We start from the raw sequence: 14,750 nt of genomic DNA, 5'->3' as shown, positions 1-14,750 counted from the left end.
GTGCTGGACGTCCCCTGTTGTTCCAAGCCCAAACTGTCTGTCAAGATAGTAAGAGGTGTGTGCATGTGCAAGGGTGGTAGTCAGGTTTCTAAACCAACATCAGAGTCCCTCTCCCTCCCATATTCACAGGGCACATTATTGTATTAATAGGCTCTAGGAGGTTCTGTTGTGTGGGTACCTGTCAAACTTTGACACAAAAGTTGATCCTAGAGTCTTTTTTTCTTGGTGGTGCACCTGTTAACATCCTCCTCCTTCTTGGCTCTCCAACAGGGATTGCTGCTCTGGTTCGGATCTCCTTTGGGTGTCGAGCTTTTCAGAAGACGTTCGGGGCCTGGAGCTGGCCCTTTAAGGGTTGCCATCTTCTAAATCAAAAACAAAAACTGTGCTTGCACAAAAGTCCCATGAAACCATGGGACCATGTAAACCATGGTTTACAAAGAAACCATGGTCAGGCTTCTTTCTGCCATTGGTTTGTTTTAACCCAGTGAACTTAGATGTGCAGAGTCCTTTTTCCATGAGGTGTCTGTGTTATAAGCTGATCTGCCCTATGTTTTTGCAGGTAAATATAATCAGTACCTCTCAAGATTCTTTAAGAAACTGTAAGTAAGTTAAGTAACTGCAGGCGTCCATAAAACTGCTCGAAGGTTTCTCTTTACTGACAGCCTCAAAAATTGGGGTTAACTACGTTTTAGCAGTGTTTCTGACTGCTTTTAGAACACCATCCAAGAAATGCTTAGAAACATGCCTAAGTAGTCACATGTGTGTGCACGGGAATGGAGAAAGGCACAATGTAACTCCATTACTCCTGCTGTTGCCCTGGTGATGTCAGGAGGAACCTTGGGGGAGAGTGAGGAACACCTTCCCTGAGGCCTGCCTGGGTGTAGTCATGTTTAAAGCCATGTGAAACCACGTACCTTCAGATGACACCCAATGCCTTGTGAATTGGTTTCTAGCCCTGGGATTTTCATGCAGATAGTTTTCTGAACCGATACATTAATAATAAAGGGATTTTTAGAAACAATGGTTACTTAGGTGGCTTGTCTAAGTTTCTAAAAATGTCCTACGTACCCAGGAGGTTATTCTCATAGATATTTTAAGAGAATCATAGCACGTTTCTCGTCTGGCAGGTCAGTTACCATGTTTTAAATAGTCACACTCTGCATTCCCTGATGAGTGGAAAGACAGCGAGGACCTAGAGAAAAGAGGAGAAACCCAGGGAAATGCGTTGATGTCTATTTATTTGAATTAGTGTTAATTGAATTCACATCCTTAATTGAGCCTTCTGCTGCTTGTCTTTGACACTTACTGTGATGGATGCTGTTGGTATCTCCCTAGGAAGTTTGGCTGTGATTTCTCAGCTATTGGTGAGCCCTGGGGTGGGGCTGGCAGTGGAGAATGCTGAGGACAGGTCAGCAGCCATGGCCCAGGACTGCAGCCTGCAGGCCCTCCCTGTTTATGTGCACAGTGGGGATACCCTAAAGATTCCGCTGCCTCCCTTAGCCTTGCTTCCCTCCAGAGGGCACAGCTCTGGAGTTTCGGCCTCCTTCCCAGGGTCTCCTTTAATTCCTGTGTGTATTTACTCTTGAAAAGGTAGGCAGATGGATGCTCTGGTCTTCGTACTGTTAGGTAGATGACTTCAGGAATCTTCTGCTGCCTTTGTAATGAAAGAGGAGAGCAGGAGGGCTGGACCGCAGCTCTGGGAGTAGCCCAGCTTACTGTGCAGCTGAGGCTGGGGGGTGCAGGTGGACTGGGTGGCCATGCCCCCCATGGCCAACAGCGCAGAGCAGATGGAAACATGGATTCAACCGTGAAATGGGAGAGTTAACCAGGAGGCCTGAAAAACAGCCAACTCAAGGCAAAGGCGCTCCCGGGAGTGACCACAGAGCCACCCAAGGCTGTCATTTCAAATGCAGGTTCTTGGGCCCACCTCCAAATCTGCCTGAAGGTGGAGGGGGGGATGGGGCGCTGGTTTGCAGAGTCCAGGAATCTGGTTTGAGAACCCAGGTCGGTGCCATTTGATTCAGGGAGTCAGCCACGCTCTCTTCCTAAACACTCTCTCAGCCACCCTTATTTCAAAGCCATGTTGAAAGAGGGTTACTTCTCAATATTGTTTGCTGTTGGTAGACATGATCTTTTTATTTTTGTTTAAATCACCTCAGTATATGAGCAACGTGGACTCGTGGTGCAAGGCCTGCGGCGAGGTGGACCTGCCCTCGGAGCTTCAGGACCTGGAGGATGCTATCCACCACCACCAGGGCGTGTACGAGCATGTCACTCTTGCTTACTCCGAGGTGAGCCCACAGTTCTTCTACCGTGGTGGGAAAGCAACATGGTTTTTGTGTCATAACACCTGAAGCCGGAAAGATCAAAGCTTTGGCTAGCCTAGAATAAACGCACAAGTTCCGAGCTGAACTGCAGTTTCCTTGTGACTTCTGAGTTCCATGGAGGGTGAGGCTGGTAAGTAAGAGGATGGAGGCAGACAGCAGACTCCTCATAGCCCTGAGATGTTTGTGGATTTTCTTCAGAGTGCTCAGATTTTCATCTGCACTAAGAAATGAAAGTTTAACCTTTTTGACTGCACGTATTTAGGAAAGATGAACGTTACGTGCAGTGCAGTCTCGTCAAACTCCGTTTGCTCTTCCTGAATGCACCTTGCTAGAACAGAGGGGAATCTGGCGCAGCGTCTTGTTTTGGACGTCGCAGCACACGCGGTGGATATCACGTGTGTCTGGCTACTTGCTGTTTCAGGAATCTCAGTGGAGCGTTTTCTTTATTATTATAAGCTCATTATTTAACGTATCCCTGCTTTGTCTTCTGCCACCTTCTGTGCCAGGCTTTGCTGTCAGGCCATGATGTAACCACTTATTTCTTGCCTGCAGCTCTGGGGCTGGGATTGTTCCCGCCCCCTCTTACAAATGAGGAGGGAACAGCACAGAGGCCAAGTGACCTCCGCCCGGTCCTCAGCTGTAGGAGGTGGAGTGGGGACTGACCCCAGGGAGGCTGCCCGTGCGTCTCAGCCACCGCTGTGCTCCCTCCGTGTCTTATCCCACGTTAGATGCAGTGATGACACCAAATACACACCAGGTCCGGTTGTGTCAGTCTTGTCCATGTTGTGGTCATCTGACCCTTCCGACCCAGTCTCCTTTTGTTTATGATGCTGGTTAAGTTCCCGGAGGTGAGTGGGGAGTGGGTGGGAGGTCAGTGTGTGCTTGCTTTCTGCACCTCTACTGAGCATCTGATCGGGAAGATTCCTGTGAGACTCCAGGGAGAAAATGCCTCAACTGACCTGCGGAGAGCTGAGCCCAGAGACGTTTAAGAAATAGTCAGCGTTCTGTACCCGCGGGTGTGCAATGTGGATGTGCAGGGCCAGCTGTTCTAGGCTGTTTTATACAAGACACTTGAGCATCCATTGACTTTGGTGTCTGTGGGTGGGGAGAGTCCTGGAACCATTCTCCCTCATTACCAAGGGATGACTGTGTTTAAATCCAGATCTTCCTTGATCTGAACCACAGCCACACCTGTCAGAGTTGTCTGGCATTTGCTTTTCAGTCTTGACACATCCTTGTCTGCCAAGCAGTTATCATTCTCACGTCCTTGAGCCCAGGTCTCCTGACCCTGTTGTGTCCATGGACACAATTAGATGGACATGTGGTATGCCACACTATTTGCTTCAGAACGTGGTCTGATCTCCTGCCCATGAAAGTTGATATCTATGTATTTATGTCTCTGGGCACCTCTTTACTTAACAGGATCCCTTTTAAACACTATTGTATGTTGTCATGCAATTATAACATAATCAACTCTGTATTACGTTTCTTAATGTTGCATCCAGTGTTTATTAGGAACTGTATAAATAAGTGATAGCTTTTTTAAGAGTAAAAGTGAAAATTGAATAGATTTTTTAATCACACTGATTGATGAGGAAAGTGTGAGTTCCAAAAAGCGTAAAGTTCTTTCTCCCAGTGTACCATCTCCATGGCGACATCTAATTTTGACCTGTAACACAGAAAATCGTGCTTACTAATGATTTTCTCGGGAGCTGCTTTGATTGCAGTGGTAGCTTCCAGATTACCATGGGCATGAACAGTTCTCACACCAGGTGATTGGCAGGACTGGGCTGCAGTATTGGCCGACAGGAACTTAGCTCGGCCTCGCCTGACCTGACCAGTCTCATCCTCCAGCCTGGTGGCCAGGCAGCCTGCCCGTGGCCCTTGGCACTTCTGGCAAAGCACAGAATTCTCTCACTGTTTCCACTGCCTTCTGAAAAAAAGGGTCATCTTGACATGGAAATTTCGATTTACCTATGATGCAATTTCATTAGATCTTAAATTGGCACTAAAGTTTAAAATAATGTGATGGCAAGTAAACCGCTTCCCCAGCTGTGTCATACCACAGTTTTTAGCCTAAAACATGTTTGCAGCTGAGCTGTAAATTCAAGGCGATGGTGGTTGGAACTGGATGGGCAGAGAAGACTTTCAAAGGAGGGATTTCTTTCTTTTTTTTTTTTTTTTTTTTGCCCTTTAAATTCTTTAAAATCTGAAATGGTTTCAGGCTGTAGAAAAGTGTTAGAGCAGAGAGTTCCCCCCAACCTTGACCAGATTGCCGAGTTTTATGCGCTGTCTGTGCCCCCTGCCCTCCACCCGTCTCCAGCTTGATAGCACATCACCACTGATACACACAGCCATCTGTCCAGCGGACCATCTGCGTCTCCCCCGTCCCAGCCACGTCGCTCTTTCCAGCCCCAGAAGCATGCCGTGGGCCTATCTTCACACTGAAACATTCCTTAGTCTTTCGCTGTCTGATGTCTTTGATAGTCAGAGATTCCAGGCCTTTCCTTCTGTAGCATGACCCTCAACCCCTCGCCCGTGCGGGCTGACTGGGCCGAGTGTCAATCCAGGGGTGCAGGATGCCAAGCCCTCCTGCAGCTGTCGGTGCCAGCCTTGGCTGCCTGGTGAGCTGGGTGTCTGTAAGGTTTCTCCAGTGTAAACTCCCCAGTTAAAAGTTTGTCTTGGATGAGCGAGTTGTGGGGCAGTGTGCGGATATAACAGGAAACACTTTGATTTGAGGATAAGGCCGTGAGTGCTGGAGAGGGCCGTGGGGCTGGGAGACCCTCCAGGCTCAGCGTGGTGGGCTGTGCCCTGTTGGTGAGCCACTCTGTGAAGGAAGCGCCGTAGATGATGCTGGTTTGAGTTGATGCATAAAAGTTTTGAAGACGAATCACTGTTTCCTTACAACACGCCGAGTGCACGTTCACTTCGATAAATGGCTGCCTTTATGCAGCTTGTGTATTGCCCACTTTGTTCAAATCCTGGAAATACTGTCCTCGCGCTGGGGACCTGACACAGCGCCGCGTTCAGGCCTCGCTGACCTGTCACAGGTCATACTTGGCTCTTGGTTTGTCGCGTTTTGCAGCCACCAGCAGTGATCTCCAGGTATTGATCTCTTTCTTTAGATCAGAGCAACAGTCTGCATGCAAGTGAAGGGGACTCCTGCTGGAGACGCTGAGCTCTAATCAGATTTAGTGAGAAGTGTAGAGACCCATGTACTGGAATAAGAACAGGCAAGCCTCTGAGGTTTGGCGGAACTTTTCGGAGGGTGGTGCACAGGAACCCAAGTTACAGATCTTACGTACAGTTTTGATTAAAAGTAAATAATCAAGAACCAGACCATTGTTCTTGACTTTGGACAGTTAAGTTTCCTCTTAAATGTTAAGGACAAACATACCCATGATATGGTAAAATTTTAACCTTCAACTCCTTTTTTGCTTTATTTAGCACTTGCATTTTTCCTGACTCATTTAGGTATTAGAGTGTATTAGTTTGTATATTTATAAAATGTTACTGTTTCTAAAATATAACTTCCACTGTCCTTCACGTCACCAAGTACTATATTCCAAGAAAAACAAAGAGCAGAATGTGAAAAAATGAGCCAGCTTGATCTTTTGAAAAATTACAGCAGGTTAAGTCCTGCTTTTTGATAGTAAATGCTGATTTTCATCTTTTACAGATATTGTCCCTTTGTGGGACAAGGTTTGACTGCCTGAAAGCTGACAACACATTTTTAGACAAAACATACAACTTAAGTAAATTAATTCACCTGGTTCTATAGTTAAAAAATTCAGAACTGTATCATATGCCATAAACTCATATATACTAATTGTTTTCGTACTTACACTATATGTGAATAATTTGGCTGCTATTTTAATTTTTTATTTTATTAAAAATATGAAATGGGTTAAATTAAAAAATTTGATTTCTGCTGGTTATTCTGTACCATTTAAAAATCTTTTGTTTCTGTACAGTAGAATAGTCCCCTTTATAAAATTCTAACATTTTTCCCCATATTGTTCTTCTGTACTTAAAAAAGATAAAGACATTTTGCTAAAAGTTACTAAAATGTATATATGATATCTTTCATGTGCTCAAATAATACCTTTTAAATTGACACATCTGTAAACAACACACTGAAATAAGGTCAAGTTCTTTCTGAAAGTTTTATTGGAGAGGTGCTACATGGGGGCACGCACTTCAAGTTCCACAGGGTCCAGTTTTGATACAACAGATGTTCTCCTGCCTGGGATTTTTCTTTCCACGTCTGCTGGCATACTCTCTACCCCAGTGACAGTATAGCAGTAGCACCAACAGAGACGGTTTAATCCCTGCTTACGGCTCCCAGAAGAAAGAGCTTTGCTTAATGCGTCCCCTTATGTTAAGTTGAGATGAGATGCTCACGTACTCAGTCACTTCCTGCTGCCCCTCCAGCCTGAGCAGGCATGTGTTCTAACCCAGTAATGATTCCTGCTCTTGCTCTGTCAAACAGTTGCACAGATGTCAAGAAAGATGAGTTGGAATGTTCTTGCTCAGATCATGTATTCTCAGTAGTAGCATATTAGTGGTGTTGCGTGCATGCCTTTGGGAACGTGGTGCGAGCTGGGAGCCCACTGGCCATTCTGTATTGTGGTTTAAGATTGGAACAGTGGCTTGAGACAGAGGGTGACTTTTTGCCAGTGGGGAAGTCCCAGGGCTTGCAGTCCAGGGCTGGTGTGGTAGGTCTCTTAGTAAGAGGATCCCTGAATCCTTTTGTCTTTTTGCTTTGCCTCTTTTAGCAAGTGGGCTACTATCCTTGTGGTTGCCTCAAGGTCATCAGTAGCTGCTGAAGCACCAGCCATCTCCACCAAGTTCTTGGGAGCAGGGAAGAAAAATAGGCAAGGGGGAATGAGCATACTCAACCTCCTAGACAGCTTTCTTGGAAGCCCCATTCAACAGTTTTAATTACTGCCTGTTGGCCACTCCTGTTTAAAAGCGAGTCTAGGAAATGCAGCTTTAGAGCTGGGGTATTGCTGTTCCTGACCGTGGGGTTTGGCTGTGACGGAGAAGCTAGTGGACTCTAGGAGGCAGAAGTCAGTGTCTGCCCCACACCTTCTGATCTGTAGCCTTACGATGTGTTTACCAAGTCATATGCTCTGGTGAGCATTTCCTGACTTACGTGTTTTATAAGGAGTAAAAGGCAGAAGGAATATTTGTAAGCAATTCTTTCTAGGTTCTGTACAGATGTGAAATGTGTAACTTGGAGTATTGGTCCTCAGTCCTAAGAAATGCTGCATCCCCATTGTTTGACTGAAACTTTATGATACCTGCTGAAATAAAATGTATGGGGTGGTAATCTATTTTCAGAAAAAAAATTGTCTATGTAAATTCAGTTCAGTTCAGTTCTGTCGCTCAGTCGTGTCCGACTCTTTGCAACCCCATGAATCACAGCACACCAGGCCTCTCTGTCCATCACCAACTCCTGGAGTTCACTCAAACTCATGTCCGTCAAGTCGGTGATGCCATCCAGCCATCTCATCCTCTTTCATCCCCTTCTCCTCCTGCCCCCAATCCCTCCCAGCATCAGAGTCCTTTCCAATAAGTCAACTCTTTGCATGAGATGGCCAAAGTATTGGAGTTTCAGCTTCAGCATCAGTCCTTCCAAAGAACACCCAGGACTGATCTCCTTCAGAATGGACTGGTTGGATCTCCTTGCAGTCCAAGGGACTCTCAAGAGTCTTCTCCAACACCACATGTGCTACAATATAAATTAGAGACAAAAGGTAATTTATGATAAACTGTGCTTCAGTCTACACATACCTGAGTACAGCAAATAGAAGATAATTAGGTATTCAGATGCTAGACATGTATTTAAAACCTTTGTCAATATGGCCGCTACAGATGCAGACTAGGTGTGCATTATATTTGTGACTCAAGTACTGAGAATGGTATTATCGTACCGGTATTTTATTAATAAAGTGCAGCTCCTGGAGAGCTTCAAAGAAAATCAAGCGTGCCTTCCTTTGATTAACATGGTAACTGCATTCCTGGAAAAGCCAGCGTATGTTAAGAGCAGGTGGAAAAAAGAAAAGGAAAAAAACCTCCTCATTTATACGTCTGAGCCTAACTCGGTTTATTGGCTTGGCCATACAGTTCGTGCAGGTTTCCTCAAATGAACTTTTTGGCCAGCCCGTACAAAAAGCAGGGTGGTGTTTGATTCAGTGGTGATAGACTGCTTCTCTGAATTGGCCACAATAAATCCTCTCCCCAAAGTAGTCGTCATGCCTCCCCCCAAATCATTGTATCAGAAGTGCCCGCACAAGTGTCAGTGACTCCGGGGGGCAGCTCCCTTCTTCGGAAGACTTGCCTTTCCCCTGTTTTTGTTTGTACACGTGCCTGACACCCCGTTCCCTTTGGTTATGTCAGCTTTCTGCTTCCGTTTTGCTAACTTGATGTAGGAGATCAGTTTCAATCTGCAAAGTCTGATAGCACCATCCTTCCTAAGGAAGAGTCAGCACTTCAATAGAGGTCTCAGGTTCAGTTATTAGAAAACAAAGATGTCACATTCCAGCACGATTTCAGTTGTAAGAGGATTAAAGGAAGAGATTAGAAAATTAAAGGAAGAGATTAGAAAATTCTCCAGGCCTCTGCTCGCCCCCAGGTTTTGGCTTCCTCTGGCCGGTCCCACTCACCCACTGTCCCTGTCTCCTCTGTGGTAAGACTTTGCCCCTGAACCCATTTTGTGTCTGTTAGCAAGGCCCTCTTTTGTTCCTCTTTTTCATGGATACCCCAGGAAACGTTCCGAAGAATCTGAGCACAAAGGTCCTGGTCCTGCGGGTGGGCTTAGGAAGCACCCGAGTCACGCACACTTCACACGCATCACATCCTTCTGTCCAGTCTGATCGAGCTGTTTCTACCACACCTGGCATAACCATTCCTAAGTTTAAAAATACATAATGCTTTCTTTCTGTATTCCACCCATACCTTTCCTTAATTTTTTGTTTTGGTTAGTCTGTTGGCTTTCATTTAACTGTATTTGGATAGTTAACTGTTAGAGTGCTGAAATCTTTAAAAATGATGGCTGTTTAATTAAAATAACTTCTTTTAAGTTAGTGAACTAAAATAAAATGGCACTTTAGTTTTCTTTTTATTTTGTGAAGTAAAATTGCTATCCAACTATGTCACAAAGTGTAAGTACATATTTATTGCCTGGTGCTAGATTAGTCCTTTTTTTTTTTCCCCCTTAGATTGCAAGATTCAGCTTTAAAATTTTGCTCCATTGTAATTGTTATGTTCTCTCTAATATAACACAAGAAAAGTAATACTTTTAAATTTCAGTTTGCAGGTAGTCCAGCAGTGAAATTGTGTCAGCCCATATGTCATTTGGGGTTTTGCAGGTGGCGCTAGGAGTAAAGAAACTGTGTACAGCGCAGGAGACAGTCCCAGGGTCAGGAAGATGCCCTGCAGGAGGGCATGGCAACCAACTCCAGTATTGCCTGGAGAATGCTATGGACAGAGGAGCCTGGTGGGCTACAGTCCTGGGGTTGCAAAGGGTTGGACACGACTGAAGTGACCTAGCATGCATGCATACACGCACGCGTATGTCATTTAAAACAGAATGGTTGTGTGTGTGAGTCATTTAGTCGCATCAGGCTCTGGGACCCCGTAAACTGTAGCTTGCAGACTACTCTGTCCATGGAATTCTTCAGGCAGGGATATTGGAGTGGGGGGTTGCCATTCCCTTCTTCAGGCGATCTTACCAACCCAAGGATCAAAGCCAGGTCTCTTCCATTGCAGGCAGATTCTTTACCATCTGAGCAACCAGGCAGAATAGCATGCTTATTAAGACTAGCATCTACTACAGTGTTGATGAAAATTAAAAGTCCTTTTATTTTAACTCTGTGATTTGCCACATTTGGTTTTGTGATGTCACTGAATAACGGATGGGTCTGTTCTAAATTTTATTTTAGTCTTTATAAAACGTGCCTTTGAGTGAAACTCTGCTTTACGTTTGGGTGTGGGTGTGTGTAGGTGAGCATGTGTCTGTGTAGGCCTGCCGCGCTCTGGAGGGTGGGCTCCGCGGCGTGGTCTGGGCAGAGCCGCGCTTCTGGAGCACCCGCTGGCTTATAATGGCTCCTGTGTCCCGCCGGCAGGTGAGCCAGGACGGGAAGTCCCTGCTCGACAAGCTCCAGCGGCCCCTGACGCCCGGCAGCTCCGACTCGCTCACGGCCTCGGCCAACTACTCGAAGGCCGTGCACCACGTCCTGGACGTCATCCACGAGGTGCTGCACCACCAGCGGCAGCTGGAGAACATCTGGCAGCACCGCAAGGTGCGGCTCCACCAGCGGCTGCAGCTCTGCGTCTTCCAGCAGGACGTCCAGCAGGTGAGCGGGGGGCCTCCTCGCGGGGGCGCCCCCCACGTGTGGGTGCCGGTGTCCTCCCAGGGGTCCGTGTGGTGGCGCCGCTCCTCCTGGGAGCGATTTGTGCTGGGTGAGAGTATAGGTGTGGGTGTCATAGAGGAGACCTGTCTGTGCTCGAGAAAGTGAGATAGGCCCGATGAGGGAGAGAAGAATACACACACATGCACGCACACACACACACAGCTTACACGCACAAATGCGCACACACGTGTGCAGCTTCTGTCTCACCATGCGTGAGAGCCGTGCTCTGGAGCACGCGTGTTCAGGCTGCTCACACCCTGAGCTCGTGTGCCTGGAACACAGGAGACGAGGCAGGGTCTACCCCGGAGCCCCTCGCTTTCCGCCTCGCAGCAGCTCATCCTCAATTGCGTTTATTTGTGAGAACAATGCCCCGGGTGCTCGTGCATGGTGCTGGGACAGTTTTAGGTCTGTCTCCACTCGGATTACTTAATCGTAAGCCAGTTGTGTTTCTCTCCCCACTTGTCAGAAAGTGCCATCTCAGGGGCTCGGGAGTGCTTCATAAATAGTTGTCTGATTAACGTATAGTAGGCTTTTACAAAAGACTGTCCTTTTCTAAACAGTGGACACCTTTGTTGTTGAATGTAAGAGTAAGCCCCATCCTGGTACTGTGTATTCCCTATGAAATAAGAAAGATTGTTGTGCTATCAGGGTCTTGAGGATTAAAGCTAGGGGGGTGGCTTATAAAATATGATATAGCTTTAGTAAGAAGATAAAAGTCATGTCTTTGCCCTAAAACAGAGGGGAAGACAAGGGTATAGATGAGGTGTCACTCGCGATGAGGAGTTCTGGGTGTGCGGGGAAACCCATAGCATCTGGGGAGGTGGCTTGAGGCCACAGTGATGGGTTGGGGACAGAGGCTCCCCTGGACCCGGAGAGTGGCTCATTCTGCAGCCCCTCGAGTACCACCTGAAGGTGAGGGGTGCCCGCTGTCGGGGCTGACGTGTGGGAGTGCACGTGAGTCCTCCACATGCACTGACCACCCTTCTGCTCTTAGCAGGAGCCTGGTGAGTTCCAGACCCTCTTAATTACTCTGTGTGTGTGTATATCTAGTAACTTATTTATCTGTTTCTGGCTCTGCTAGGTCTTCACTGCTCTGCAGGCTTTCTCCAGCTGCAGGGAACGGGGTCTGCTCTCTAGGGGTGCTGCTCTTCACTGCCGTGACTTCTCTTGGTGCACAGGCCCTGGGGCACGTGGGCTCAGTTACTGTAGCACAGTCTCAATAGTTGTGGCCCACGGGCTTCGTTGCTCCACCGCATGGGGGATCTTCCCGGATCAGGGATCAAACCCGGGTCTCCTGCATTGGCAGGTGGGTTGTTGACTGCTGAGGCACCAGTGAAGCATCTATGGTTTTTAATTTTTGCATAGTTTGCTTTGATTCTACTGATGGTTTTTGAGTTCTCTGCAGTGTGCATGATCGAAATGCATCAGGAATCATGATATGGATGTGGTACGTGCTTGGTTGCAGTGTTACATTAGTCATAGAAGGTGACTGGCAGGGAAAGAAGGTGGAGGAGTCGTGGTCTTGGCATTACCGTGAGAACTGAAGTTGTGAGGTTGAAGGCACCGTTATTAGTTTCTCTTAATTGTCCCCGAACTGTCACAGACTGTGAAATATTAACAGTTTCACTGTAATTATTAAAGAATTGTCTTGCCTGCATCCGTATCCCTTGGATCAGGTGTTCATTATGTATCCACGGGCCAGCACGCACTCTGGACCCATGACGGGAGCAGCAGCTGTCCTCCGCCTTCTCCAGCTCTCAGAGCTCCTTGGGGTGTCCAGTCGCATAGGAATAAGCTCCTGGGCCTCTCTCGCTTCAGAAAAGGAAGCTTCGGGGAACAGGCTGAAGAGTCTGACCACCTAGCTTGGTGCCAAGCACTAGCTGCGCTCGAATTTGAAAACAGCCAACATTAATTTTTCTAGGTAGAAAGGTAATTATGATCATTGCAAAACCAGTTCATTAAGCTGGCCATGTTTTTTCTCAGGAACCAGAACAGGGTTGGATGTGGGCAGGAGAAGGTGTTTTACAGTCCACGGATCTGTGAGCATTCCGTAGAAATAACAATTGCTCTTGAAGGGAAACGTTTTGTCGATTAAATGATCGGGAATGGTTTGGACTCGTTATACAAACAGGAAACTGCTCTGTCGGTTTGGCTTGTGAGGCAAGGAACCAAGTTGAAAGCATGAAGCAGAGCAGGCAGCTGCCCGCAGAGGATTCTGTAGGATGTCAGAACTGAAAATGTGTTTCTGAAACTCGAGAAGTTAATCACACACAGGGAAAAATTCTGCTCTCTTGAGCATGGGCCAGGAAAGGTAAGCTGAGGATAAGCGAAGAAAATAGTAGAGCTTTAGAAAGATGCCGTCAGCAGAAGATACACTTGTAAAGACCAAAGCAAAGTCCACAGAAACATAATAAGCCAGTTAGCCAACCCACGTGTGGTTTTGTCGGCTTGCTTTGGGTCGTGAGGCGGCGTCTGTAAATACTGAGGAAGAAGAAAAAGAGCTTCCGCACGAGCGGTGAGGATGAAGATGTTCTTGTGAAGACAGCCCTCCCAGAAGAATGTAACCCCGTCTGTGAAAGATTTCTTGCAAGAAAAGATGCGAGACCATTAACAGAGAGTGCCCCCGAGGAAGGGAAGGCTTGGGGGGATGGCATTTGATTTTTAAAACACATAATATTGGTTTAGTGGTTAGTTTTCTTTTGTGTGTTTGTTTTTATAACAAGCAAAGGCAATTTCATAATTTCTGTGTGGACAGTATTTGGGGTGGGAGTCAGGCGCTGTGGGGTGGGAGGGCTTGAAGTGCTGTCCCAGAGCACTGACCCTGGGTCCAAATCTAAGGATGGGGGTGGGCAGGCAGCTGGAGGGCTTCTGAAGACCTCCCCAAACACACATCCTACCTATTAGATAGTATTAACCTTGGTCATCGTTAGCTTAAAAATGAAACAAATACCATTTGTCATTCCCAGGTGGTGCTGGTGGTAAGAACCCACCTGCCAGGGCAAGAGACTTACGAGACATGGGTTCAATCTCTGGGTGGAAAGTATCCTCTGGAGGAGGAAATGGCAACCTACTCCAGTATTCTTGCCTGGAGAATCTCATGGACAGAGGGGCCTTGCTAGTTGCAAGGAGTCGGACATGACTGAAGTAACTTTGCACGCACGCGTGTCGTATGTCTTCGTGGTCACCTAGTATGCCTGTTCCTTTAGCCCGTGGGTCAGGGCAGCCCTTAGTGGATGTCTGGTTGAATGAATGAATGAAAGAATGTAGGCTTGTGTGCCTGCCTGGCAGTGGTTTTCAGTTTAGGACCAGCTTCAGTTTACCATGACAACACGCTGCATCGTCGCTGCACTCCTGCACGTGGGGCGGGGGTGTTGGAAGCAGGCCACAGCAGGATGCCATCAAACCAGTTCTCCCACTCACTGGTGTGGTCTGCCCGCCTCTCAGCTTGGTGGATTTAGTGGCTTCAACATGTTACGTGAGGTGAATGGGCCCCGAAACCCGCTTTCCTGAAGTAGGCTGACTCCCCCCAAAAAAGCCCCTCTGACGGGGAGATCTTCTCCTAATAAAGCCCGTGGGTCCTCCCCCTCTTGTCCCACTGCAGCCCTTTCAGGTGTTCGAGCGTCACCCTCGCTGAGTTATATCTTGGAAGAACTCTTCTCCAGGTGGGTGTTGGACTACTAGCTAATACTCTAGGGAAAAAATGGTCAAGCAGACCTAGTCCACTCTAGATTTGTCTCGTCCATGCTTCATTCTTTTTTTTTTTTTTTGTATAAATACCTAAAATTAAATGTGTGATATTCTGAGAGATAAACATGTTGACTAGGTCAATTTTGACTCGCCTAGTGAGAGTGGACTGTTTAGTAGTCCAGTGAATTAGCCCGTAACATGCTCCGAATAGCGCCTATTGTCTTTGCCTGTTGTAGAGTATGATTTTGCCAAGGCATGAACTTGATATTGCCCATTAAGTTGCTCCCCAGATGAGGGAGTGAATAAAACTAGGCAC

General features: G+C 47.0%; 1 protein-coding gene across 3 annotated transcripts in view; it reads left to right on the top strand.

Moving 5' to 3' along the window:
* Positions 1-14,750, top strand: part of TRIO (trio Rho guanine nucleotide exchange factor) — a 355,929-nt gene that overhangs the window by 156,925 nt on the left and 184,254 nt on the right. For all 3 annotated transcript variants that reach the window (XR_001919786.1, XM_018065520.1, XM_018065521.1), the window contains exons 8-9: positions 2,160-2,291; positions 10,460-10,690. Coding sequence is in view for 2 of the 3 variants with exons in the window: in XM_018065520.1 (XP_017921009.1) it covers positions 2,160-2,291; positions 10,460-10,690 (363 nt within the window). In the remaining variant the exon portion in view is untranslated. The remainder of the gene's footprint in view (positions 1-2,159; positions 2,292-10,459; positions 10,691-14,750) is intronic.

Source organism: Capra hircus, chromosome 20 (genome assembly GCF_001704415.2).
Source record: "Capra hircus breed San Clemente chromosome 20, ASM170441v1, whole genome shotgun sequence".
Taxonomy (NCBI): domain Eukaryota; kingdom Metazoa; phylum Chordata; class Mammalia; order Artiodactyla; family Bovidae; genus Capra; species Capra hircus.
Note: the sequence above shows the minus strand (reverse complement) of the source record. Positions and strands in the feature narration are given on the sequence as shown.